The following is a 27,875-nucleotide window of genomic DNA, read 5'->3' on the forward strand; positions in this document are numbered from 1 at the left end:
GTTTATCAGTTCTTTACATACGCATTAGATGTCATAATGCACCTAATAATCTAAAGACTTAAAATTCTTCGAGATCACAAGAGTAATAGCAAACCAAGTTAAGATTGGACTTGGGGACATATCAAAATATGAAATAATAATAAAAAAAAATTTTGTAAATTAGTGCATGGTGTATATATTTTCTAAGTTTTATTTGCCCAAAATAAACCGGCCACCGTAGGTACAAAACTTTTTTTCTTAATGTTGAAATCTAAGATGGCTGCTGAAAGGCCATTTTCAATCTGGGTAGCCCAAACATTACACAGCAGATTTAAATGGTAAGGAGGACCATCTCATCAACAATAATACTGCTCTTTCATCCAACATTATAGTACAAAACATAGACGGACGGACGACTTGATAATTATATCCTTAATATTCCAGTGGATTTTAATGACAGTGATGATAGCCCTTAGATTATAGAAAATCTGTTACTATGGGGCTACCGCAGGTCAATGCAGGTCCCTGTACCAGCATCCGACGTGGATTTTTTTTATTGTTATCATTTATTATCTTCAAAAATAAATTGTAAGAAATATGCCTGCTTCTGCGAACACAGTTATCTTACAAATAAAAGAGCTGTATTAAAATCTAATATTTGTGTTTTCAGATAGCTTTGATAAAAACGCTTACAGAAATAATTCTTAGTGCATGTACAAACATGGCTATAAGAGAGCATCCAAAGGACCAGGAAGAAAACATGTCTTTATAACCAAGTGATCTTTATACACAGGACAAATAGTGTTACAATATATCATTTCGGACCCTGTAAAAGTGGTCTTAAAAGCAAGTGGTCTTTATACAGAGGTGGTCGCTTATAGGCTATATAGACAAGTTTGCCTTATAAAACATGCATATTGGATCAGTGTATATTTTATTCAGCGCGTTGATACGAAATCATTATCGCGCTAAAACGAAAATTTATCTTGCTAAAACGAGATATCTAACTCATTGAAACGAGATAACTAACGTGTGAAAACAAGATAATTGACTTATTAAAACGAGATAACTAACTCATTAAAACGAGAAAACTAACGCGTAATAACGAGATATCTAACGCGTAATAACGAGATAAAGAACTCATTAAAACGAGATAACTGACGCGTTTATCGAGATAACTAACTTATTAAAACGAGATAACAAACTCATTAAAACGAGATAACTAACACGTTAAAACGATAAAACGAACTCATTAAAACGAGATAACTAACTCATTAAAACGAGATAACTAATCTTCATTACAAAACAGATAACTAACTCATTCAAACGAAAAAACTAACTCATTAAAATAGATAACTAACTAATTAAAACGAGATAACAAACTCTTTAATACGAAGTAACTAACTCATTAAAACGAGATAACTAACTATTTAAAACGAAATAACGAACTCATTCAAACAAGATAGCTAACTCATTCAAACGGAAAAAAAACCTGACACATTAAAACAAGATAACTAACTCATTAAAACGAGATAACTATCTTATTCAAACGAGATAACTAACTCATTAAAACGAAAAAACTAACACATTAAAACAAGATAACTAACACATTAAAACAAGATAACTAACTTATTAAAACGAGATAACGAACTCTTTAAAACGGGATTACTAACGCGTCAAAACCTTATCATTGACTCGTTAAAACAAGACGACTGACTCGTTCAAACGAGATATCTAACACTCGTTCAAACGAGATTACTTACGCGTTCAAACGAGATAATTCTTTTATCTCTTTTTTACGAGATAACTAATGGTTTTTCACGAAAAGTAACTTGGTTTATCGCAAAATCGTCTGTGTACTAAAAATAGATTATATATCGCATTTTTCGTAACTCATTATTTCATTTCAATTATAAAAACATTAACGTAGATTAAACCTTTTATCTTGATGTAATATATACCTAATTTATATGTTAATCATCAACAGGTCCCTTTACGTGTAATGCTATAGACCTTGAAGTGGTAACCCAGTAAGAAGATACACGTACTATTCTCGCTTCTCCAATATTACCAATGCTATCTTATGTCATCGTTATTTGTCATTTGGTATGATAAGGGTGTGATTTATGTCTTAATTGTTGATGATATGTACAAAAACTGTACGATTGAGAACATGCACTGGCTAATTATTTCATCATTCTTTTAGAATATACATTAAATGTAACACGCAATGTCAATTTCTTAAGATATCGAATACATATTAGCATTTGATTGAGTTATCGTGCTGACAAAATTGGTCGATAATCATATAATTGTCGTAGCAATTTGCATTTTTTTCTCAATGAATAATCGTTAAATTTAGATCAATCCGATGGTGAAATCGGTGAGTTTTATGCGTCGATTTTGCATTACCAACGGTGACATATATATGCATTGAACCGTAGCATGTTTTAGCTGTAAATAGTGTACATAGTATTTTATCCTGCAACTGTCCCACATACTGACCGATAACTACTGCCGGAAAAACTTGTGCTTTATCCGTCAATACGAAATGCTTTATCCGTCAATACGATCACGTGAATTTGTTCCATATCTGACGGACCTTTTTCTAACTTGACCCAGAACTTGAACCTTCCGGTGAATGAAACGTTATTCAGTCCCGCTAAAACTTGACATCATTTTTACGGTTCCCACGGCAGTAAAAAAGAGTACACTCTCATTCGGTTTAGTAATGAATATTTACCTCCGCATCAAAGAAGCGTCTCGCTTCGAGCGAAACCAATTAAATAACTGTCCATTTGCTTTCGTTTTGAATGTCATAATGGTTGCAGGATAAACAGAATACACGATCAGTATCTTATAATACAAGGTTTATTTTGGTGCTCGATACGGAAAGCCGGGATCTCGGCTTTCCTTAGTCTCGCACCAAAATAAACCTTGTATTGTAAGATACTAATCATGTATTCTCTATACAGTAAACTTCTAGCTCCGCGCTAGTGGGAGTTTCCCAGGTTCGCGGGTTCTACGGAAAGCCGGGATCGTACACTCTCTCTTCCATCAAGTTACTGAACGCTACGTGTTTGATTCATAACTGAAGCGTTACCAATGGAGCACGGGATCTCAGCACTTCACCTATGACCTTTGAGTACAGGTTTTATACTATTCTACCTGGAACTCCTGACTTCTTCAGACATCAGGGCATGACATACCCTGGAACGATAACAAACCAGTGAATAGTCCAAAATATAAAAACTTAACGATTCAAGATGCCCCGAACTTTGTTATTCTACCATTGACATTAGTTTAGCTTCCTGTGTATTATTTATACATGTAGTCTGGACGCCAAAAATAAAACTAAAAAAAATGTTTTTTTCTTAGCAGAGTATTGCATATTCATATTATATAAAATATCCAGTAGGGTACGTGTAGAGTTCAACAGACAAACTTCAGCAGGGGAAAAAACTATATCAGGAATTTTTTTGGGGGTTAGCGCAAAAATCGCTTGTTGACGTTCCGACTAATATTCATAGTTCCATGCTCCATTGTATTAGTTATCCATTCTCTAAGTAGACTTTGAAGTTTGTTTGATTGGAAATACAATAATAAATCTAAAACCAATAGGTAGATATATGTTTAAGCCAAGTTTGTCACCTGCATATTGAAGTAGTTTTTAGATGAGTTAAGTTACCTTACCGAAAGACCTAGAGGGTTACTCACTGAATGGATAGTCCGTAAAGCTATATATGCCGTAATTTTCAAACTCCAGAATCAAGAAAAGCCTTTATTATGTTTTCATCAACATACGGGCATACCGTGGAACCAGGTTGTAATCTACAATTTCATTTCACATTTTACAATAAATATTAAGTACATGTATTTGTAAAGTAATTTCTGCATATATGTTTTTATCAAAACATCATAAGCCATAAAAATAAGAATATAACAATCCAAAACTCCGTGTTGTAAGTTATGGGTATAAGGCAATATACAAGTCTGTCTGTCCATTTCAATATTTTCCGCAGCTTAATTCATCACACCATATGCTTTAAAGTAAACAAACACAAAAGAGTCCATAGGCTGTAAATGATTGGTAGCAGATAGATTTTACAATTCTAAATTATATGAGAAATGGTATACCGAAATAGAACTTGATTGTTTATTCCAAAACATAACATAACAACCCCTTTAATTAATAACGAGTTACAGTGTAATGTTGCAATAACAATCGTTTTAATTTAAAGTAATAAATATATGTCACATCTCTACAAATAAATGTGAATTTGGTTTTGCATTGCAGTGTCTGATACGGACCTGACATGTTTCAAAGTCGTGTGAAAAAAACCCCAACAGAACAATAACCTTGAAGTTGACACATGAATATGAGCAAACATTGGAAAAGCTACCAGCCACGCTGAGCACCTAAGACTGATATATAATTACAATGATGTTACATTTTAGAATTGTATAACAGTTATAACAATGCCTATTGGAATGAAATTCACGCCACGAGGCTAAAATACCAATAAAACGTTTGGTTAACCATATATAAACCATGGCCAGTAACGGTATAAACAGAGAAAAAAACCATTACTTGTAATCGATTCAATCATGAAAAATCAAACGGAGACACAAAAATTATTGAGTGAGACGAAATAATAGCATAATTGTATATGACACAAGACCTCTGAAAATATGAGAACCAAGTGTTCCTTAAGAGTGACTCTTTTTCATTGACGACACTTAAAGGAACAATTCAGTCTATGTGAACATTAAAATTTGTATATATATTGGGAAAAAAACCCAGTTCTAACGGAAATTAGATCAGTCGGATTTACTGTGATATGGCTGAAAATCCCATGGTTGTGACATGTGTGTAGATGTTCAAACTCGCTCGCTGTCCGCCATTACACATTGTGGTCGAACTTCTTGTATGCCGAACCCTGTCCCTTGCTCGTAGAGTAATGCAACTTTTGTCTAGAACTGCTCAAATCGCTCTTACAGTAGTGTGTTTACCTTATTAGGTGAATTGTCTTGCCTAAAAAGCATTTTTCACCTTCTAAGTGGTTAGGTAGTTTATTTGTTTAACGTGCGTGACTTTTGTTCGGGTATATGTATAGCGTCTACATTGTATCTGCTTGATCGTATTGATCAACGATTTGATATTTCATCGATATTAATTAAAATACTTAACGATGTCTTGGAATTTGTCAATATTTTACATTATAAGAAATGTAAAACAATACATTAATGCTATATTTTGCTTCTTGGTTATGTAAAAGAATTAGTGTGAGTGAATTGTCCCTTTAATAGTTTTATTTCTAATCTTGGTCAGGTTACCTGAGCGACCAAATACCCCAAGATCATAACACATACTTCTAAATCAGTCTTAACCATAGACTTAACATGATAAAGCGTTACGTTACTTTATTGACAAAAAAAAAACACCAAACAAAAGTAGTGTGCCAAACGACTGAAAAGAAGAATGCAATATTTCCCAATCAATGGGAATAACTCACGTAACACGATTTTCATAATATATATGATGACGTTTATGCGGGACTATTGCTTCAGTTTATTGGTGAAGGAATGGCGTCAAAAGATGGTTTCCCACGCTAAGGTCATTTCAGTAAGGATATTACAAAAGTTATGTTCCATCACCACTGGAGATACTAGTCCCGTAGAAACGTTTCCGGGTATCACGTGACACGTGAATTAGTCCCATTTATCAAGGCGACCATAGAATTTTTGAATAGCCGTCACCAACTTATGCGTCTCGATCTTTGTACCATCAATGTGGACACCCTATTTATTTCCAGCTCACGAAGTGTGAACATTAACAATGTCCTTTCGCAATGTTTTATTGTCGCTATAACTCGTTACTACAACGGTAGGTGGCAATGTGCATGTGTATCTTATGCATTACATACCGCTAAGCATTTGTTAAACAACGGATGTATATACTACGTGCGCACCATATTGTCTTAAATTGCAGGTGCAGCTGATTAAATATAATCAATAGTTTAAAAGTAGTCCATAGCAATTAAGTGCGCACCATATTGTTTTAAATTGCAGGTGCAGCTGATTAAATATAATCAATAGTTTAAAAGTAGTCCATAGCAATTAAGTGCGCACCATATTGTTTTAAATTGCAGGTGCAGCTGATTAAATATAATCAATAGTTTAAAAGTAGTTCATCGCAGTAGACAGCAGAAAACGCAGAAACAAAACCGATTTGATCTAACAGAAAATTTTGAAAAAAAGTGTTCTTGACATTTAAGTTTGCCAATCGGACATTTTGTGTGCATTGTGAAGATAATAAAAAGGCAACGGAGAGTTATGATAATGCATTAATTGCCTGCGCTTACAACAAATTCGTTTGATGCTAAGAACCTTTTGCACAATGTATAAAACTTTCAAAAATTGAACAGTTGACCTTTAGTTAAAGACGAAGACAAATTAATAAAAACATTGCACGTTTCCTACGAATGATCAAGACATGTTTCAAGTTCTCTTTATCGTTTAATCTCCCATAGTTATTGACCTGCTATCATTAAAAGAAAATCGGGGTAAATAGACATATCTTCAAGGTCATAGCAAACTCAAACAAATAGAGCATTGTACAACTTATAAAGGAACTTGTGTATCTAATATATTTAACTAAATTTAGTTTAGATCGTGATACTACCATCTGAAGAATAGTTTAATGTCTTTCTTTCTTTCATATACCCAATCAATCATTAAAGAAAAGGTCGAATTCGCAAGAAACTTGAAACTTGAAGTCAAAATTGATTTTTTATTTTTAATTTTTCATTCGTTATCAACAGATCAGTTAGGAATGGTTTTCCTGTGTATGTGTTGTTTGTTCCTGAAGACATTATCACGTTTTCGAATATACCATCGATTCCAAAAAAGTCCGAAACATTATTTCAATGCACTCCCTTCTTCTCCCTCCATATTGTCTGTCCTTGTTTGTGTGGCTGTTCAAATATGTAGTCTTGTATATAATGTATTGGCTGGTATGTCAATGAGAGCATGTATTGTCGCTTTAGAATAATGTCATGCTATGTTCTGGTATTAGGTAAATACTTACACGACGGGTTAATTCGTAGTCTCACTGAAGCAACTACTAAAGGTAATGATGGTGAAAAAAATAGTCGGAATACTGAGCGCTACGTAAGAGTAAAGACGGTTACGCTTCGAACACGTGATATCCACCTGGACGAACGCTCTAGGTAACCTAGTTTCCAGACAGAGACATTGGGAAGAAAATATTTAAACGGAAAATAACAGATAAGATGTTCAAATTCAGTCATCTCACATAATTAAAAAATAAGTGCGGTAGGTATAATTTTTGTGCTCCAAATATTAATAAACAGTTCGAGTTATTGGAGAAAACATTTAGCCCACATTTCAGTTGCAAGTGATGGGTTCCTATAATTCTGTTGGCTAGTGTTAGGTATTAAGTAGTGAAAAAGAAAAGCAAAAATAGTACACACATACCAGGAACGCTTTCCGCCTGAGATCAGGCGGGTACTGACAACCCAGATAGAGGTCAAGGCATTGTGATAAATCTTCCGTGACGTATGTACCTAAAATCTTAGACCATATATCGTATTCTTACAAAAAAGAAGTATTTATATGAATGTTCAATGAACAAATTAAAATCATTTGTGTGTTTATGACTACCCCGTTAAAAGCCGGTACCACCCCACATACGTCCAGGATTAATCTATTATACAGTTCATACCATATAATTAACTTTTAAATAGATTAAATATCACTTTCATTTACCTATTAAAGTAGACATGGAAAACTATAAATTAAGTTATTATATTGAGATATGATACGGTGTATTTCATTTCAATATTGCTTTAATCCATACATAAGTTTTTTAACGTCGTTAGTATGTTTCAGTGGTAGCGGTATCGATAGTGATTCCGAACGGTGACTCCACGTGTAGTAAAATCATTATTCAACCATAATGTCACATGCTGTGATGTCGTGACAAGGTTGTACTCAGTAGTCGGTAACGGATAGTTTATGTATATTGTCAATTATCTTCATGTTTGTTTGCTTGCTTGCTAGTTGTCATAAGAAAACTCGTCAACAAATGAAGTTGTTTTTGTCGAGAAGAAAGGCGTCATGGGGGTTCAAATCCTTGAATGGTGTCCTCATTTTGCTTTAATTCGTTTAGTGCGATATCTTCTCCAATGAACTTCTTTATATTATTTTTAATAATCTTTATCTGCAATTAAAATAAAGTTCCCTAAACTTATTATCTCCTTTAAAGGAGACGGGTCACTAGACATCAATAATGTAAACTTCCCAGGGAAGTAATTACATAATTACGAAGACCGATACAAAAGAATAACTTTTAACACTATAGGCTGGTAGAATGGTTACAAGTAATAGGGGAAATACTGTAATTTTGTTTATATTTATAACAAACATGTTGCCTGCGTGTAAGGTGCTAGACATAGTTGTAAGATATAAACTGTCTTCACATGGATTTTTAATTTTCTTTTCGTTTTATACCATCTTTTATCTTGACGACGCCTCGCTCATGGTCCGAGTTGAACTTGGTTCTGTGGTGCAGACCCTACATTTTGTAGGTAGCGTTTTGTCCCCAGGACCAACACATTATAATTTGTACAGTGTTAACATTTGTTTGGTCAATTTCATATTTTTATAGACTATGGTTGTCTCGGCCAGTGGGCAAAACCCAGAGCTTTTCTCAAAGGGACGGGATATCTCAGATCAAGTTGAAACGTTGGTATCAAAGGATGTCAGTTAAAATTAAGATGATATGTAACATTTTAGATTTAGTCACCTTTACTATCATGCAATGTGGGCAGCAGGTACAATTCTAACGTCCAACTATGAGCCTTAAATGAAAGAATGAAATAATTTAAACATTAGTTTGTTATTCCTTGTAGAATTTCATTGTGATTTTACTGGTTATACGACAAACGCTGTCTCAATATTGTTTACACATGCGTTATTTAAAATTTCGAAACAGGGACATTTCAAAGATTTTTTATTGGTTTTAATGAACGGGCTATATGTATATAGTCTAAAAGGAACATATTTAGGAATAATATTATGGAATTATTTTATTGGAGCATAACAAACAATAAAGTGTTCCAATTTTCTATTAGCGCTACATATACTTTGAGCCATACGGTTTATAAGTGGTGAACATCGCAGATCTATGCGGGCACCATAAAGAAGGACGTCAATTACCGATACAGATTAGATTGAATAATCGAAATATTAGGAGCAGAATACAAAAAGGGAAGCAACTCGTATAGTTTAAAATGTATTGTAGCTTACTAGGCTGTATTTGTCATCGATGTTTGAACTGTCATTGTCGGCATTTAGTGTCATCGTGGATTGGGGTTTTGATCTAGATCACATGACAGTTGTGTTGCTGTTTCTAAACTCATGCTGATCTTTAATGTGGTAGGTACGTGTATAAAGAATCAATGCCATATACAAAAGTATATAGTGCGTCCTTGGAAATGTTCCTCCGAATTATTCTAAAGGTCTATCTAATTGTTTTTAAATATTTGTTTTGTGCGCCGATGAATATCATCAATAGAGTGTTTTGGTTTTCCAAAATGTCCGTCTTTCTATCACCTAAAGTACAACCAACTGATACCGTAGAATGGTACCTCTGTGAAAGGCCACCGAAAGGATAGTGCGTCGATTGATTAATGATAAAAAATTAACAAATAATTTTATACAGTTTAAATAATACAATTAGTACTTGTACAAATTATTGTGTTTAACTCCACATGCTTACGCTGTTTTAAATACCTAGCTTAATTTACTTATTAATAGTAAATTTTTACACATTATTTTTTGCTTTGCTTTTTTTGTCTTTAGAAGATTTTTCATGAGAGTGAAAATAAGTAAGTTGTAATCATGTTAAACATGGTTATATCGAACATGTGAAAAGATAATGCGTCTATTGATTAATGACAAAAAAAAATTAACAAACAATTTTATACATTTTGGATAATATAATTAGTACTTGTACAATTATTGTGTTTTACTCCACATACTTACGCCGTTTTAAATACCAAGCTTAATTTACTTATTAATAGTAAACAATATTTCACATTATTTTTTGCTTTTTTTTATCTTTAGAAAATTTTTCATGAGAGTGAACATAAGTAACTTATAATAATGTTAATATAGTGCGATTTTGGCCCATAATATACCAAACTGCATGTAAAGTAAAACATGGTTATATCGAACATGTGGAGACCGGTAAATTCACTTCAATATAAAGATAATTCGGTATACATACATTAGAAACATCAGTTTGTAATAAGTAATCATAGTACTTATCCATTGCAGAATTTCATTATATTTAAACTTGTTGATATGACAAACGCTGGCTCAATGTTGTATATACATGCATTATTTCAAAGGTCGAAACAGGGACATTTCCAAGATTTTAATTGGTTTTAATGAACGGGCTATATGTATATAGTCTAAAAGGTAACATGTTTAGGAATAATATTATGGAATTATTTTATTGGAGCATAACAAACAATAAAGTGTTCCAATTTTCTATTAGCGCTACATATACTTTGAGCCATACGGTTTATAAGTGGTGAACATCGCAGATCTATGCGGGCACCATAAAGAAGGACGTCAATTACCGATACAGATTAGATTGAATAATCGAAATATTAGGAGCAGAATACAAAAAGGGAAGCAACTCGTATAGTTTAAAATGTATTGCAGCTTACTAGGCTGTATTTGTCATCGATGTTTGAACTGTCATTGTCGGCATTTAGTGTCATCGTGGATTGGGGTTTTGATCTAGATCACATGACAGTTGTGTTGCTGTTTCTAAACTCATGCTGATTTTTAATGTGGTAGGTACGTGTATAAAGAATCAATGCCATATACAAATGTATATAGTCCGCTAAACCTGCCTATATTATTATGCTTTTTTAACTTTTATTTTTTTTTATTTTTTTGCCTAATATATAGTCAGCTCGCGGTACCTCTTAAAAATGTGAAATCGTAGGCCAGATTTGGCCTACGCTACGTCAGCGGTATATTTCTAATATATCGTCCATGAAATGCCGGGAAAACATACACATACCTATATATTGGGATCTTATGTACTCCACTGCCCCCATGTTACATCCCATTTATGAAATTAAACAACTCTGCACAATGAAATACTTCCGAGACCCTTCTATTTCACACATTTGTAATGGCCGCCGTATACACATTTAGTAGAGCAAACGGCAGCCAATCAACTTCGCTTCCGGTTTTATTTTTAAAAAACCACGTGTAGTTGAAAGATAAACAAAATTCAACTGTGTATATGCTACATGTATATATGCAACGTGAATATCGCGAAAGTGATGCGGTACCAGCAATAGTCGTGTTCAATTTGAATATTTGACAACATGTCGTGTATGTCGACCATAATTTCACTATAAAAAACTCTAACTAGCTAGCATTTTGTTTATCTTTTAACTACACGTGGTTTTTTAAAAATAAAACCGGAAGCGAAGTTGATTGGCTGCCGTTTGCTCTACTAAATGTGTATACGGCGGCCATTACAAATGTGCGAAATAGAAGGGTCTCGGAAGTATTTCATTGTGCAGAGTTGTTTAATTTCATAAATGGGATGTAACATGGGGGCAGTGAAGGACATAAGATCCCAATATATAGGTATGTGTATGTTTTCCCGGCATTTCATGGACGATATATTAGAAATATACCGCTGACGTAGCGTAGGCCAAATCTGGCCTACGATTTCACATTTTTAAGAGGTACCGCGAGCTGACTATATATTAGGCAAAAAAAAAAATAATTAAAAATTAAAAAAGCCTTATAATATAGGCAGGTTTAGCGGACTAAAATGTATATAGTGCGTCCTTAGAAATGTTACTCCGAATTATTCTGAAGGTCTGTCTATTTTTTTCCTTGTGAGCCGATGAATATCATCAATAGAGTGGTTTGGTTTTCCAAAATGTTCGTCCTTCTATCACCTAAAGTACAACCAACTGATAACGTAGAATGGTGCCTCGATGAAAGACCACCGAAAGGAAAGTGCGTTTGTTGAGTAATGATAAAAAAATAAACAAATAATTTTATACATTTTGAATAATATAATTAGTACTTGTACAATTATCGTGTTTAACTCCACATACTTACGCCGTTTGAAATACCAAGCTTAATTTACTTATAGTAATTAGTAATAGTAAACAATATTTCACATTATTTTTTGCTTTTTTTTCATGAAAGTGAACGTAAGTAACTTATAATAATGTTAATATAGTGCGATTTTGGCCCATAATATACCAAACTGCATGTTCAGTAAAACATGGTTATATCGAACATGTGGAAACCGGTAAATTCACTTCAATATAAACATAATTCGGTATACATACATTAGCAACATTAAAGAGGAACATAAAGATAAATGAAATTGACTGTACCTTATAACCATGAATTCATTGTAAGCATGTTCGTTATAAAAGTGTTTTTTTTCTTTTTCGAAGAGTTAGTTAGATAGAGCTAACAAATATGCTACAGCTGTCACATTACTACAACATTTTCGTTAAGTTTTGGGATGTAAAAATGAAATCTACGTGGCTGTTTTATAATGTTACATAACGTTGCTGTTATTTGTAAGCATATGACACACCTGTAATCGATTTACTGAAATCAGGTACTAGCAATACTGAGATGTTCATCAATCATGGCTGACAGTATTGTCACCATCTCAACAATGTTAACTGTCATTTAAAGATGCTCCACCGCCGACAGAGCATAAATAATGTTCATCATTTGAACAATAATTGGTGTTTAATCGTGTATATATATGTCTAATTAACACAAAAAATAATATAAAATAATTTATTTCGCCATTGGTGCATGCGCAATTAGTAATTCATTCCATATAGGGTATAGTGATACGGAATTTTTTCGGGATGCAATCAATTATTTTTCATATTTTTAACTTAAAGTAAAATCAAAAGCTCAAACTTGTCAATGGTTGTAATGGTGTAAAGTAAGTAATTTTTGTAACTGAAGAAAAATACTAAATCGTGTGCTCCTGTTTTTAATAGTGAAAAATACCATTTGTCAGCGGTGGAGCATCTGTAATAAAATGATGTTTAATTGAACTCTTGATTATATACTGTACTTTATATATGTACACCAATCAAAAAAATATCATGTTGGGCTTCGTGTCCTGTTGATCTAGATATATACAATGAGTGTTAGAATTATAACATGACTGCAATACGTGGCTGACCAAACAGTACAAACATTGACGCCTCGAAGCCTACTCTAGATCAGCATAGGTATCAGAAGTTGCCCTGTCTGTCAAACCCTGGTATACACCGAGGGTTTCGGCGTTTGTGTTTCCATATTCAGGTTGTGCTTTTGGCTCGGCTCCAGGTGGGAGAGGGAGAGGCGTTTTCTTAGCTTTCTGACGTGTTCTTGGAGTCGTCGTGGCCGAATTGGAGCTGAAATTTTGATAGCTATCTGCTGGAGCATAACCATTCGTTTGCATTTCTTTACCAGTGTTTCCAGCTGTTGCCGCTGATATTCCATCCGTGTAGTAATAATCGTTTCCACCTTTAGTCGCGGGCGGAGGTAAAGGTGGACCATTCCCAGCCGTCATGTCCAAACCATCTCGTCCATAATATACACCATCATTGTCTTTCGGAAACTCTTTTCCTATGGGTTTATTTCCTTTAGTTTTAGCCGGCGGTCCTTCCCCTACAACTAACGAGATCGATGATGCGAATGCGAATTCAAATGTCTCGCAAATTGTCTTAAAATGTTTATATGAATTATCAGTAAAAGTCTTTGATCGTGAATCAATGTCTTCCCCTACCAAACGAAGACCTGAACTATTGTATATACGACAAAAAAGTGATTTATTGTATGCAGATTAAAATAAATCAAAATATTCCTCAACATATTATCGTTTAATCAAAGACGTTTCCTTCTATACAAATATAAAATAATTAACGACACAATTTTAAACGCTCATGTTAGTTTGCAAAGCCAAAACACACAGCTAATAAGGAATCCCTTATTTTGAACTAGGGATTTAGAAGTCTACCAGACCTTTTTACTAAGCTGTAATTATTTTGAGAATGTATTGTTATTAAATTTCGCGGGTGTAAAATCTCGCGTTTTTCTGTTTTGGACTTATTCGCGGAGGTTTTTTTTCGTGATTTATCTTTGTAGCCTTTTAAAGTCCATTCTTTCGACAGACAATAATACGTGAAACCATAATTTTGAAAATTTACGTGAGGTAATGCAGTCGGCGATTTGGGATAGGTCCTCAAATTTAACGAAATTAAAACTCTCGCAAATATTCGCAAATATACAGTACTAAGAATGGGCATTGATGATAATCAACAAATACACCCTTTCATTACTAGGAACTAGTGTATTTACCTATTGCAGGTGGCGGGGCCATGGGTACCTCGGAAAGTTCAACAAGGTCTTTCTTTCTTCGAGATTTTAGCTCCCGACATGAACATCTAAAAGAATGAAATTAGGAATTATTGAGTATTACCTTCCGAGTAAATCAATAAAAACCAGTCTTACTTATAAAGATATCCCATTAATTTAAGAGCCAATTGTGTTGACGAAGTTTGTAACATGGAATTTGAATGGCGGATGAAATTGCGTTATATGATAGATAACTATTACAAATATTGTTATATCATAAAATTTGCTTAATGTAATCAAAACACAAGACCATAGTCCACTTAGCATGTATAAAGAGTTATAACGGAATATGTTCTAGTTGTTCATGTTCATCGGCGAATTATATATCGGCTATGGAATTGACAATGGAATTTACTCTGAGCTGATCTCCTTTAATTGAATATATAATTTATATCAATATAATCATACATATTAAAATGTTAACTTTACTGCATCATGTGTAAAATTTCACCTGCACACAAACCACAGGATCAGAACTATGATAACAGCAACCACCAATGCGGCCAGGAATCCTAATCCACCAATCAGAATTGGACTGTCAGTTAGGGCAAACGCAGAAGCTAGAGGTAGAAACGTTGTAACAACTTCATTTCAGTTTAAAAGACCACACCCACACAATTAGAGAAATAATGTTTACCACGTATGATGTAATTGTATCACACCACATCATTAACTATGTCAATCCTGAATTAGTACCTGTATCACACCTGTAAAATTACATGTAACTGCATCGCACCTGTATTACACCTGTAAACGGACCAGTTTCACAACTGTAACCTTACCTATATTATACCTGTATCGCTACCTGTTTCACACCTGTAAATTAACCTGTATTAGAAATGGCATCTTACCTGTATTATACCTGTATCGCTACCTGTAAACTTACATGTATTATAAATGTTACCGTACCAGTATTTACACTTATATCGCTACCTGTATCACACCTGCATACTTACCTGTGTTATAAATGTCACCGTACCTGTATTATACCTGTATCGCTACCTGTAAACTTACCTGTATTATAAATGACACCTTACTTGTATTATAACTGTATCACTACCTGTAAACTTACCTGTATCACACCTTGTACCTGACCAGCCACTGTTGCACACACAGACACCTGTCCCTTTGTCGCAGCTGTACGTGTTGCTTGCAATGCAATCACAGACGCCAATGCATCCTATTCCAAAAGTATTGTCTGCACAAACTGAAAATAAACTAGAACTGTTAGTCGATATCTGACTAATTTCCCTTCATAAGGATCACTGGAAGTTCACAAGTTGTCCGCACTTTTAGTCAACAATAACGTGTGCCGTTTCCTAGGGATAACAGGAAGTTAACGACTTGTCCGGACAAATTTATTTCAACAATTACATGTGTATATTGACCATGGCAACGGAAAGTTTGACAAAGGAAAATCTGTTGCAGTCTAAAAGACAATGGGAGATAGAATATGATCCAAATAAGCTGCAATTAGCACAATGTGGTTCGCAGTCAGGTGGAATAATCTATAACTTTGAAACGTGTTTACAATTCAGCTTAATATGGAAATCATTGTGACAAGCGCCATAGAATAGAAACAGAACTTAAATCTGCACAGGCCACTATTTAGACTCAGGCGCTAATTTACTTATATTTCGTTATTTAATATTTGTTCAACATAACACTTACCAGTATCGCACATGGCGCCTGTATATCCCGGCTGGCATGTGCACACACCGGTCACGTGATTACACGCTCGATAGGCGTTTGTCGGACAAGAACAGGACAGTGAACACTGATCTCCGTACTTTAAATAACTGCAAACTGGAAACACATATGACATATTTGTAGTTGTCCAATAGGTTGATCTTCTCATCAAATGATAGAATTGCATTTGATGAGAAATGTAAAAAAAACATAATGTATTTCGTTGTGAAGAAATGGTTTTTTTTCGTTTTTATTACAAATGCGAAATAAGAGTATTATTGTCATTGCTGTCAAACACTTTAAAATGAAAAAAAAAAATAACGAAAAACTACCTTGAGCACAGTCAGGTTGATCATATCCGGCAGCACAGGTACAGTAACCGGTCACGTGATCACAGGAGATCGAATTATTGGCATGGCAGACACACGGGGACGCACATCCGTCTCCGAAAGTCCCGGAGGGACAGGCTAAGTTAACATGTAATAATATTATGAGCCCACAATAAAACTGTTATATGCATATACATATCTCAAAATACACATTACAGATGAATTATCATCTCTGTGATTCTACTCCATTAAGCGCAACTTGATATCATTACAAATATAATTTAGAAGAATTTTACCTAGTCAAATATGACTGAATGATCACAAGGATTTTTCAGAACATAAGATAATATATTCTTAGCTTTAGTTTATAGTTATTTAGAGATCGGTGGTCTAGCTTTGTCAAAATTAAGGAAATCAATGGAATAATCAAAGGAAACGTTCTCTTAATTTTTACTGATACACAACCGTTCCCTGTAGAAACTTAATGCTGTGCTGCCTTACCTTTGGAACAGTCTGTTCCATTATATCCCGGTTTACACATACACGTGCCGTTATAACTACAGTAGTTTGTGTTGTTTCTATCACACGTACATGACAAGGAACACCCTGGTCCGTAAGTCCACTGTGAACAACCTACAGCCGTAATCAGATAGTTGTAGAAGTCAAATCAACAATACCCGCATAACTTGCATTAAATTTTATGTTATGGAGACAAACAGCGGTTTCTGATGAGAGTATACTCTGTATTAACTCTCCATAACATGAAATATATACAATGTATATTCAAATCGATCCTTATAATTCAAATTAGTATGAATAATGTTTTTCCAAGGAAATAATTTCGCGGTTGGGTCAGCCAATCGGAAGCGACGTTACAAAACGGAAATTCTTTTTGTTTCTTTAAGGGCTAATCAAAATAAAGTTTGAATCAAATGAAAATTCTTGTTACAATAATGTATTATAGAATTATAATCCAGGCAATAAAAAAATGCATAGAACAGTTAACTTCCACCTTTTATGACGTCATGGATGTTCACTGTTTCTTTTACGTTATATGACATGCTTGATTGTTGAAATATCGTTTAAAACAACCCTTATATTGAATTATCTGATGTTTATCGACCATTCCTACTTTCAACAATATCCATGAGGTGTCAGTTTTACAAATGAGAAGCATAAAATGTAAAACGATATAAACACACAGTAATCACAGTAAATATATTTATAAGCGAGCCTTACTCTCATTACAGATCAGTCCAGTGAAACCCCACATGCATGAGCACGTCCCGTCCACGTGACTGCATGTCAAAGTGTTGCTTTCAATACATGAGCAATTTGCGCTACATCCTGTCCCATACGTATTGTTCTGGCAAGCTGAAAAGAACCAATATAGTCAATATGCTATCATCTCACATTTTAAATAAGTGATATATTTACTCACAAACAGTGATAATAACTCTACATTTTATGACAATAGCGACATGTTACCATGTGTACTATTCTATAAAGTGGAATATACCACTTCTCGCTAGTGTTATATGGACTGTCTGACGATAAATTGACCATAGCATATAAATATTATTACATTCTTGAATAAAATATATATCATTTCATTTGACAGTTCTTTGGCAACACGTTGACTTATAACATAAAATATCAAATGAGACATATTGTTTGTCAATTTTGGTTTTCAAGAGAAGTTTGTTTTAAGCTAGCCAAGCATATGTACAATGCCATTAATATTTTTTGAAATCGCATGACACTTTTTTCTAAGCAATTATCAGAAATAAATTATATCTTTATAAGTTGATCGCTAAGCAGAAGCAGAAATCACCAAGACTATGTTGTTCTCGCAAGGGAATAGATCTCAGAGCCTTCCTCAAAGTCATAAGTAAGTCGAGGAAGAAAAAAATCAGTTAGTAAAAAGAGAAAAATAATCAGTAATGCTTCTAGTAGTTACCCGTTGCACAGTCAGTGCCGATGTATCCCGGTTTACACGTGCAGGCACCAGTTGTGTCGTCACACCCTTCTGCATTTGCTTGTACGCATTTGCACGCACCCGCGCAATTAACACCAAATGTCCAATTAGGACAAGCTAGATATCAGAATAGATACCAAATAAGATTAAGTGTTAATGATGTTAATATTTCCAATAATCTCCATTTACATTGTAACTGGAAGATGTACCTACGTAAGTCGCAGTGACCTAGTTGTTTAACATTCTACAACATCCCCTTTACCTCGTGATCACGAATTCGAGAAATATTTGGGATATAAACCAAGCCTTATTTGTACAAAGAGAATCTTCATCTTTTATGCTGTATTCATCAACAATCAAAATACAGACACGCCCTTCAAGAGACATACATTTGAATTTGACAATTTTAAAAAAATGCACTGATTGTTTATTTCGCATTATGTAATACCAGTTATCTTATATATGATAATCATTTACACCCATTGTATGAACATCTGTATATAGATAGAAAAAAACGAAAACAAATCTGCGATCGATCTCTAACGTTTTCCCAGCTGCCGCTGTTCTTCAGGAGATACGTTAGAGATCGATCGCAGATTTGTTTTAGCTTTGTTTTTTTCTATTTAAATTCCATCACAAGGGTATTCAACATTTATTTACTATATGTATATAGATATATATACTTACTCGAGTCACAGTACGTGCCGTAATAACCCGGTTTACAAGTACATGTACCAACTGTACTGCTACAACTTTCTGTGTTGGCTTGTACACACCGACATTGATTGATACATCCAGAACCGAACATCCAAGCACTGCAGGCTGGAGGAGACGAATACGTAAAATAAAATCAACGGCAACGAAAGCTAGGTAGTAAGTAATGTTAAGTCGGCAATTCGCAGGTTTTGAATTGCAAATTTAGAATCATACAGTCGTGCATCAATTAACTAAAATAATACTACAAAAATCATAATGTTCCTTTTACTTAGAACACTGCTTTCTTTATTCACTATCTAAATCCTTAATAAAGAACAAGAAATTATAAGTGACATCTCGCTTGTGTGCAGGTACAAGCACTAGTGCATCCAGAGCCATATACCCAGGCGCTCCACGCTATGCAAGGTTTTAAAAAGATAGTTAAATGTTCTGGCAATGACATGTTGGTCTGCCAGGTAGGTACGGATTTCTTAATGCGAGTGAATGACAGACTTGTGCTGAACTTAAATTGTATATATGAATATAGAATTGTGATGACTAGATATAAAAATACAGAAGTTAAAACGATTTTGCAATAGGTCTATTTGTACAATAATAAACAAAACTGTTTCTAATTACATACCAGTGTCACAGACTGTCCCAGAATAACCTGGATTACATAGACATTCCCCGTTTACGTTGCTGCAGCTTTGGGTATTAGCCTGAACACAGGAGCATGTACTCGTACAGCCTGTCCCAAAGTTCCAGGCGCTGCAGGCTGAAGAGAAAGGTCAAAAGTCAAACACCATCTGGATAGTCAGTAGTTCCCCTCTACTTCAAAGTATCTATCATATGGTCTTCCATAATAAATCATCACCAAATTAAGTTCTTTATATAGATTTAGGACTAGCTAGCAATGATAAGCATCAATTTTTCGCTGCTTCCGTTCTTTGGTTGCGAATAAAGTTGACTATCTAAATAGAATTATTAATGTGAGACGAATGCATAATTAGATGTGTTTTTTCTGCGAACATTTTAGGTTCACAAACATCATGGTGATTAGTGTAGTAATAGAAAGTATATGTGAAGCCTGTATACGAACCAGTTTCACAATTCGTCCCAACATATCCCGCACTGCACGTACAGGTACCGACTACACTGTCACACGAATCCGAATTAGCCTGAATACAGCCACAATTAGAGGCACAGTTCGACCCGTAAGTCCAAGCACCGCAACCTGAAAGATAAATAAATATCAAAAAATAAATAAACCGTGAACCTTATTTTTTATTACATAATTTATGTCATACAAACAACCATTGAATTTAGTCATAGATTTGGTATGATTAAGGAATCATGGAATGATCGGTTTTCGTAAAAAAAAGGTTGTTTTTTGGGGTTTGTTTTTCAAACTGAACAAATTGATATTTAAAAAGAAAATGTATAAGGCTTTGAGAATCACGCAATTATAATTGCTATGGACTCTTTTTTTTTGCTATCGCAAAGGAAACTTTAAATGATATGAAAGTAAAATATTCATAAAAAATATATACAATGTTACTTACTTTCTGAACAGGTAATCCCCTGATATCCAGAGTGACATTTACAGGGGGAAGTTGATGACTCGTCACACGACGCTGTGTTTGCTTGGTTACATGCTTCACAAATTGATATTGGACCTACTGTAATGCCGCCGCCGCCAGGGCATGGACCAATAATGCAAACTACAAAATTAGAAAGATCAATAATCATATAATCCGCATAAGAAAATTTCCTCGTAAATGTCATAGCATCAATACATTGCTGTACAAATTGTGTATTTCATTGTTTTAAGGGAGAGTTCCTAATGGTTGCGAAAGCTGGATAATTATTATCATTATTCGTTTACAACAATGCACTTTAATCCCTTCATGATACATTTATACATAATGTAGAAATATTAATGATAGCTAATTAAACAAATAACATGAATTAGATTTATGATATATTATTGGCAATAAAAAGTAAGGAAATTGTTGTTTTGTAATCAATTTATTAATCATTTCATCCCATTTTAAATCAGAATTCGTCCATTTGCATCGCTTCTTTGATACACGAATTTATTTAACGTAGTAGATTATGATGTTTCTGGATTAAGACCTCCTTAAAGCTGAAAATGAAAGTTTTAAACCTTGCAATTGAAATTAGAAAAAGACGTAAAACATTTTAATGATCGTTTAGGAGACATCTTCCTGTTGTATTCAAAGTGTGTAGTGAATACTGACAAATGAAATACCGTGTGCACCTATATACATGTATTAGACTGTAGACAGATATGTCAATTTACATACTTTTATAAGTGTCGGCATGTACGCTGAAATCGAGGTGGATATTCCTTCTTATGAAAGTTTTTTTTTTTAAACATGATATTTTTTTATGTATTATTTAAAAATTTAATTTACATATTTTAACTTGCATCATCAGTTTTATCTTCTAAAACTGTTTGTCATTAGTAGAAAAAAAAATCTATTTTTCTCTTGTATTATTTTTAAAAGAAAAGGCGTGCCGTCTACATCAAATTCTGTATTTTAGAAAGAAAAAAGTTCATGATTATGATTTTCATATCGTATACATATATACGTGACTATGTATTAAAAAATATTAAAAGGTCTTACCAATTTGTTCTGCTGGAGCTGTAAAGCAAACATTCAAGTTAAATTAATTGATAGTAGTCTAACAGCAAACGGAAATGTTTATTTCTTTCGAGGGGCGAAAAATATCGCGATCGTTTTTGTTTCCAAGTTTATGGAGAAATAGCTCGATCACTAATACAACAAAAACAGTATACCAGGCTGACCCTAGTGGGTTTCAATACAATCAAATGACATGTCAGGGTTTTTTCCATGCGATTTTTTTTTAAGTTTATAAAAATCTTAAAAATACAGAACTCATAATGGTAAAGTGATACGTGACGCAGTATAAACCTAAACAAATAAACAATTAATAAGCTTATACATAATAACAACACACACAGCAATATATTAACATTTACATTCTTAAGCATGATATCACAACATATGTAACTTTTAATTTGCATTAAATAATATCTAATGATTTTATAGACACAGTAAAAAGTATAGTTAGAATAACTCCCAATATTCAATATTTTGAATGGTACTGTATTAACTATACCAGGCCTCGATTTCTCGAGGAGAAAAAAAAAAAACAAAAGTAAACAAAAGTGACTTAGCCAACAATTTTTATGAAAGTTACATATTTGTGAAAATGTCTGCACTTTTGTTTCGAGAATTCGGGCCTGCCACAATGTATGTGTTATATTTAATCAAATAAAAGAAGTAATGAAATATCTTAAATGTGTTAAGGTCAGGTTATCTATTGCAATAACATGAACTTCAGCTGGCATCACAAAAAATATAAACATAGATTAATGTTATTGAGGAAATGAAAGAAAAAGATGTTTGTTAGTGTCGTTAATTGTAAATTAGGAAGAAAATGTAAATTTTTCACTAGAAAATAACTACTCGGAAGAGTCAAGTAATTAAGAATTTTTAATTCACAACCGTATTTTCTAATTCATATGTCTAAGTGGCTATACTTACCGATTGGTTATCTCAAGGAAATATCCATATTGATAGTTATCATCTTTGCAACAAATTCAGACATGGATATTGATATAGCTTTGAGAAGTCAATGATCTAGTTTAAGAATGGATGTTACATCTAAGTTATACATCAAACGATTAAGAAAAATTGTTCACAAACCGGTGTTAGAGACATTCGTTGCTGCCCCTGGAATTGTAAAATATATATTAATGTTAATTAATTGAAAGAAATACACCAATTAATTTCGTTTAGATTAAATGACACACTAGTTGTCCTTTACGTTATCATATTCAGAACGTAACTTTATTTTGTCTTATACAAAATGTAATTACGATTAACCACTCCTGTGTTGGCCTGTGTAAGAAGAAATATGTAAACAGCATCACACACAAAAAAACGTGTAAATACCAAGTCATCATCACAAAATTCAATAAATGGAGACGGTCTGATTCCGTGACAGTTTAAATACATAAATGTTTATTATAAATTATATTATTTTATTTCCGTGTAAAATTGAAGCTTACGTTTTGAAAGATGTGTTTTTCGCTTGTTTAAACACGATTTCCCCTTCCATCTCGGTTTACATCGACATCTTCCGGTCACGTGATCACAGTAATGAGTGTTTTCCCTCCTACATTTACATTGTTGTGTGCACGCAGGTCCGTAATTCCACAAGGGACACACTAATAGATAATAGTACATATGAAATAAGTTTAATTTTTTCTATTCAAATCTTGAGTGTCCATATGTGATTACATTGTATGAACATGAAAGTAGATCGTTCCAAAGTGGTTATTATTTATGACATAAAACATCATTGCAGATGAATATGGATTAATTGTGAAATTTGAACATTTCCCGGATAAACAGTGCGTGCATATTAATGAGATTTGAATTTCACAGTCACATTTAACAATAAACTAAACTAATTCAACCGTACACACACACACATACATATTTATTTATATTTCTCCGTTAGAAGTGGGAATTTGTGTACATGATATCAATAAATAGGTTCTATGTGATTACCTGTGCATTGCATTTCCTCGCCTTCCCACCAATATCCGATAGGACACCGGGGCTCTTCCGCAAAAACATTTTTTATGTCAGAGCTAAAACACATAGATATCGTTGGAGTATGTTTATCGAGTATAGCAGATCAGAAAACAGGTTATTTCTCTTTTAAAACACGCCAGTCAGAAATCAAAGAAGATGTAAAAGAAATGTATACGGATTCACGAAATCAATATCAATCACGAAAAAAATGTTCATTATCTTTATAAAAAGCTTCCGATTCAGTATCAAATTATATAGTTTACTTATTATTGACCCAAATCCACATATAATTTCAACGCGAAATTAAATTTGATTAGTGTTTCAGACATACAAATTACATGACAAGGACAGCAAGTGACTCACGCTCTTTATTAATTTTGGGATTTTGTAACTGCTGTGAACTTATGTAAGCATTGAAATGCAATCATGATGGCAATTATGGGATTATGGGTGCCAGCTGGACAACGGCAAATTTAATGAAGCGCGCTAGCCATAACTACCAACGAAATGCAGCTCAATGCTTACAGTTACATTTAAAGATGCTCCACCGCTGACAAATAGTATTTTTTTCACTATCAAAAACAGGAGCAGACGATTTAGTATTTTTCTTCAGTTACAAAAGTTACTTACTTTACACCATTTCCACCATTGAAAAGTTTAAGCTTCTAATTTTACTTCAAATTAAAGATATGAAAAATAATTAATTGCATCCCGGAAAATTCCGTGTCACTATCCTATATGGAATGAAGTATTGATTGCGCATCCACCAAAGGCGAAAAAAATTATTTCATATTATTTTTGTGTTAATTAGACATGTATATACACGATTAAAACACCTATTATTGTTCAAATGATGAATATCATTTATGCTCTGTCGGCGGTGGGGCATCTTTAATAATATTTTTATGATAAAATCTCGAGATAGTTTGCATTCAATGTATAAACAATTCATTGCAATTCTATAAACATTAACAACCATCTTCCATGATCACTCAAACGACAATTTTGATGTCCAATGTTCCAATGATAACAAAGTAAAATTAAGTTCATGACCTTGATAATGACGTTTGCGTTTGGTAAGTTAACCTAGTCCGGTTGCTGTGAAAATGTAAATATTCCCATAGGTATATAATGTATTCATGGGTACATGTTTCATATTACAATGTATACAAAATGAAAAGCATATTATGTATTTCATATTCCGGAGGCCAAAAATTGATATAGATGTAATGAGTTACAAAACAGCGACACCCATCAAGCAGAACACTGTGAAATGAAATATTTTTCATTGTCCCTTCTCATATACTAACAATCAGCTGGGGGTTGTACTACTGTAAGCAACTTTATATCCGCATATACAATATTTTGCGTTTTAAATATATAAACTTCGTAAATATAGTCCGAATGAATGGCGTTTAGTGACAACAGTGCTTTAAGATATAAAACGTATGCATTATTCACACAACATTTGAATTCGCGTTCTAGCTTTCTCCCGAAATTACGTGTTAATTTGTATATGAATAAATTAAAGTAATGACTGTGAGTTCAGCTTAAACTTTTTACAGTGTTAACATTATTTACATTACCTTTTCTCCGGGGTACCTGATGTGATTGCGAAATAACATCTCGTATATACAACAGTATGAAAAACACTTCGAAATTGAACATGTTCTTTCCTTCCAATATGACGTCCCACCGATTGGTAAATACTTCCCAAAGTGTCAATACAAATAAGAAAGGTCGTAATAATGTAACAAAATTGTTAATACACATGATTAATGAGACTTATTTATTTCCGTAGAAAGTTAGAGCAGTGACGTTCGGTTTCCGGACAACATGTGCCAACAGTATACATATATCGCAGTAGGTCTTTTTTGTAAGCTGACAGAATAATGACTTACATGGATGCATTAGTGTAGGATCTTACTTCCGAATGACCTATATTGCAGTTTTGAGGATATTCAATCAATTAGATTCGTTTCAACTTTATTAGCACTTTTGCAAGATCAAAATCTGTTTTATGCTATAGCTATGAAATAAAGTTTTCCCATTTTCATTTCTTTTTCAAATTTTCATGCATGAATATAATCTAGAACAACAAAAAACATTCATTCGTCTTCCTTGACACCACCTCACTACTGGCCTTCGGTTGAGTTATCGCCCCTTTGAGGAAGGCTCTATGTCTGTGTTCTGTAAACATACCGCTCAACTTTAAGGGAGTGGGACGACTGGTTCGCCCGTTGTCAGTATATGACCGGGTGGGATGTGATACTTGGTGTCTTCGGCTGTATTCTATAGTGATATAAAGAACTATAAAAAGGGCAGCAGTTCCACTATACAAAATACACAACAAGAATATACTGCAGATTCCCAAAACACACACCCGTACATCATACACGCAACACACCGCATACATGACCCTGGCTGTTAATAGGACGTTAAATTATTAGTCAAGCAAACAAACAGCCGAATTGTATATGTAGTGCTCATATATTACCAATAAAGGTAGGTTTCGCCCAATGAAATATAAATCCTACGAAATTGAAATGTATCCTGCACATAGATATACTCTTCATATCATGTTGATGCATGCAGCGAACAGTATGGGTAGTCAGTTGCCTAGCTTTACCAGGAAAATACTCCTCTAAAAATAGAGCGAAGTCAAGAATATAGAACATGACTTATTTTTTAACCAAAACGAGGCCGCATCAACAAACGGAAACGTACAACAACAAAAAGTCAGATAGTAGTGACAGTCGTGCCACTGCATATTTAGTAAAAAAAATAACAACAACAAATCGAAGTGCGATGGACTGTTTATACATATCATATCATCTAAAACACTTCATGTTACTTACATACGCTCGCTAGCTTAGTACATCAAACATATATCTAGTAAGTATGTCGCTGTATGTGCAATGGCATATGTGTTGAAATTTTACTCACCACGTGCAACAGAATCCGGGCAAGTTCCGCTTGAGAAGTAGCTTCTGTTTCTTCTATTGCTACATGCCATCTCTGAATATCATTCCCTAGAGATATCATATATATAGGGTGCTACCAATTCCATTTTAATTTCCTCGTCTTTGTTACCGATTGTTACCGATAAGTAACGGTAATTTAGTAAAATTCCGGTTTCGTCCCGGTACCCGGTCGGTGATTAGTAACGCCGCGGGGTAGTGACGTGGGAATATTATGGGATGGACGGCATGGCGTAACAGGAAAACAACGCTGAGAAGAGTAAAGATGGAGTTTGATAAGCTTCCTAACTATGGGACATAATCGTTGGTGCACAGGTTATTTGTACCTATAAGGCACAAACTGTTGATAACATCTAGTAATGAAGTAACACAGGTAGGCTCGTTATATTTGAATATTGATGTCGGTATTGGCCAAGCATTGTTGGCAGCCTGCGGTATGTACTACCTGGAATGTGAATTTGTTACGGCGAACTGTTCAATAAATGTGTGCTTTTAGCGTTACATACCTTGTGCGTTATATATATGTGTATGCTGTATAATCACTGGCGACTAATGGTCCACCACATCTGTACAAATAACCTACATGACCTACGCCTACGTAGTGATGAAAAATAATGTGAAACATGAACAATGAATGACATTTATTTTGAATGAACTGGTATGTTGAATCATATGTAAGCACGCTCGTCAGTGAGATATAGGATTCCCCCACTCACATAGAATTGAACTGTTAATACAAATACTAGCACTGATTACTATTCGTAACAGTGTGTGCTATGGCTATGGAAACAAAATCTAAGGGAGATAACCCTCGTGACACAGAATCGGGTAGGCAAAGGGTACCTAGCACGAAGATAAATTCTGATGATCATATACGCGAACAGCTTTTACATCTGTACAATTCTCGTGCCGGATATGCTGGTTCAGTTACTCGTAAACTGCATAAATTTGACTTGTCAATAAATAACAGTGATATTGACTTAGTATCTCTAGATGGTCATTTGGATAGCCTACAAGATGCATTCAACAAATTTGAGAACACCTTCAATTT

General features: G+C 34.0%; 1 protein-coding gene across 2 annotated transcripts; it reads right to left on the reverse strand.

Annotated features, from left to right (window-relative positions):
• Positions 1-12,862: 12,862 nt before the first annotated feature.
• LOC138317479 (multiple epidermal growth factor-like domains protein 10) lies at positions 12,863-27,834 on the reverse strand. 2 transcript variants are annotated; one of them, XM_069259168.1, is made up of 18 exons: positions 26,790-27,834; positions 23,817-23,899; positions 23,312-23,470; positions 22,947-22,973; positions 21,840-21,857; positions 20,751-20,909; positions 20,288-20,422; positions 19,829-19,963; positions 19,177-19,311; positions 18,472-18,606; positions 17,751-17,885; positions 17,013-17,144; positions 16,515-16,649; positions 16,165-16,299; positions 15,566-15,700; positions 14,945-15,053; positions 14,437-14,522; positions 12,863-13,752 (listed from the first exon to the last, which is right to left on the reverse strand). In XM_069259168.1, the coding sequence occupies exons 2-18, from the start codon at positions 23,827-23,829 to the stop codon at positions 13,307-13,309; spliced, it is 2,229 nt and encodes a 742-aa protein (XP_069115269.1). In that variant the 5' UTR covers positions 23,830-23,899; positions 26,790-27,834; the 3' UTR covers positions 12,863-13,306. The 2 variants fall into 2 exon arrangements, with proteins under 2 accessions (XP_069115269.1, XP_069115268.1); XM_069259167.1 differs by lacking the exon at positions 26,790-27,834 and having other exon boundaries at positions 23,817-24,176.
• Positions 27,835-27,875: the final 41 nt, after the last annotated feature.

This window comes from Argopecten irradians, chromosome 3, assembly GCF_041381155.1.
Source record: "Argopecten irradians isolate NY chromosome 3, Ai_NY, whole genome shotgun sequence".
In the NCBI taxonomy this organism is placed as follows: domain Eukaryota; kingdom Metazoa; phylum Mollusca; class Bivalvia; order Pectinida; family Pectinidae; genus Argopecten; species Argopecten irradians.

Excerpts from the sequence above, each read along its gene's own strand:
- LOC138317479 (XM_069259167.1), bottom strand. The coding sequence starts at position 23,910 with ATGTGTTTTAGCTCTGACATAAAAAATGTTTTTGCGGAAGAGCCCCGG. Across the intron at positions 22,974-23,311 it reads AAAAACACATCTTTCAAAAC|GGGCAGCAACGAATGTCTCT; the intron begins GTAAGCTTCAAT and ends TTACAATTCCAG. Across the intron at positions 18,607-19,176 it reads CGGCACGTACTGTGACTCGA|CTTGTCCTAATTGGACATTT; the intron begins GTAAGTATATAT and ends TCTGATATCTAG.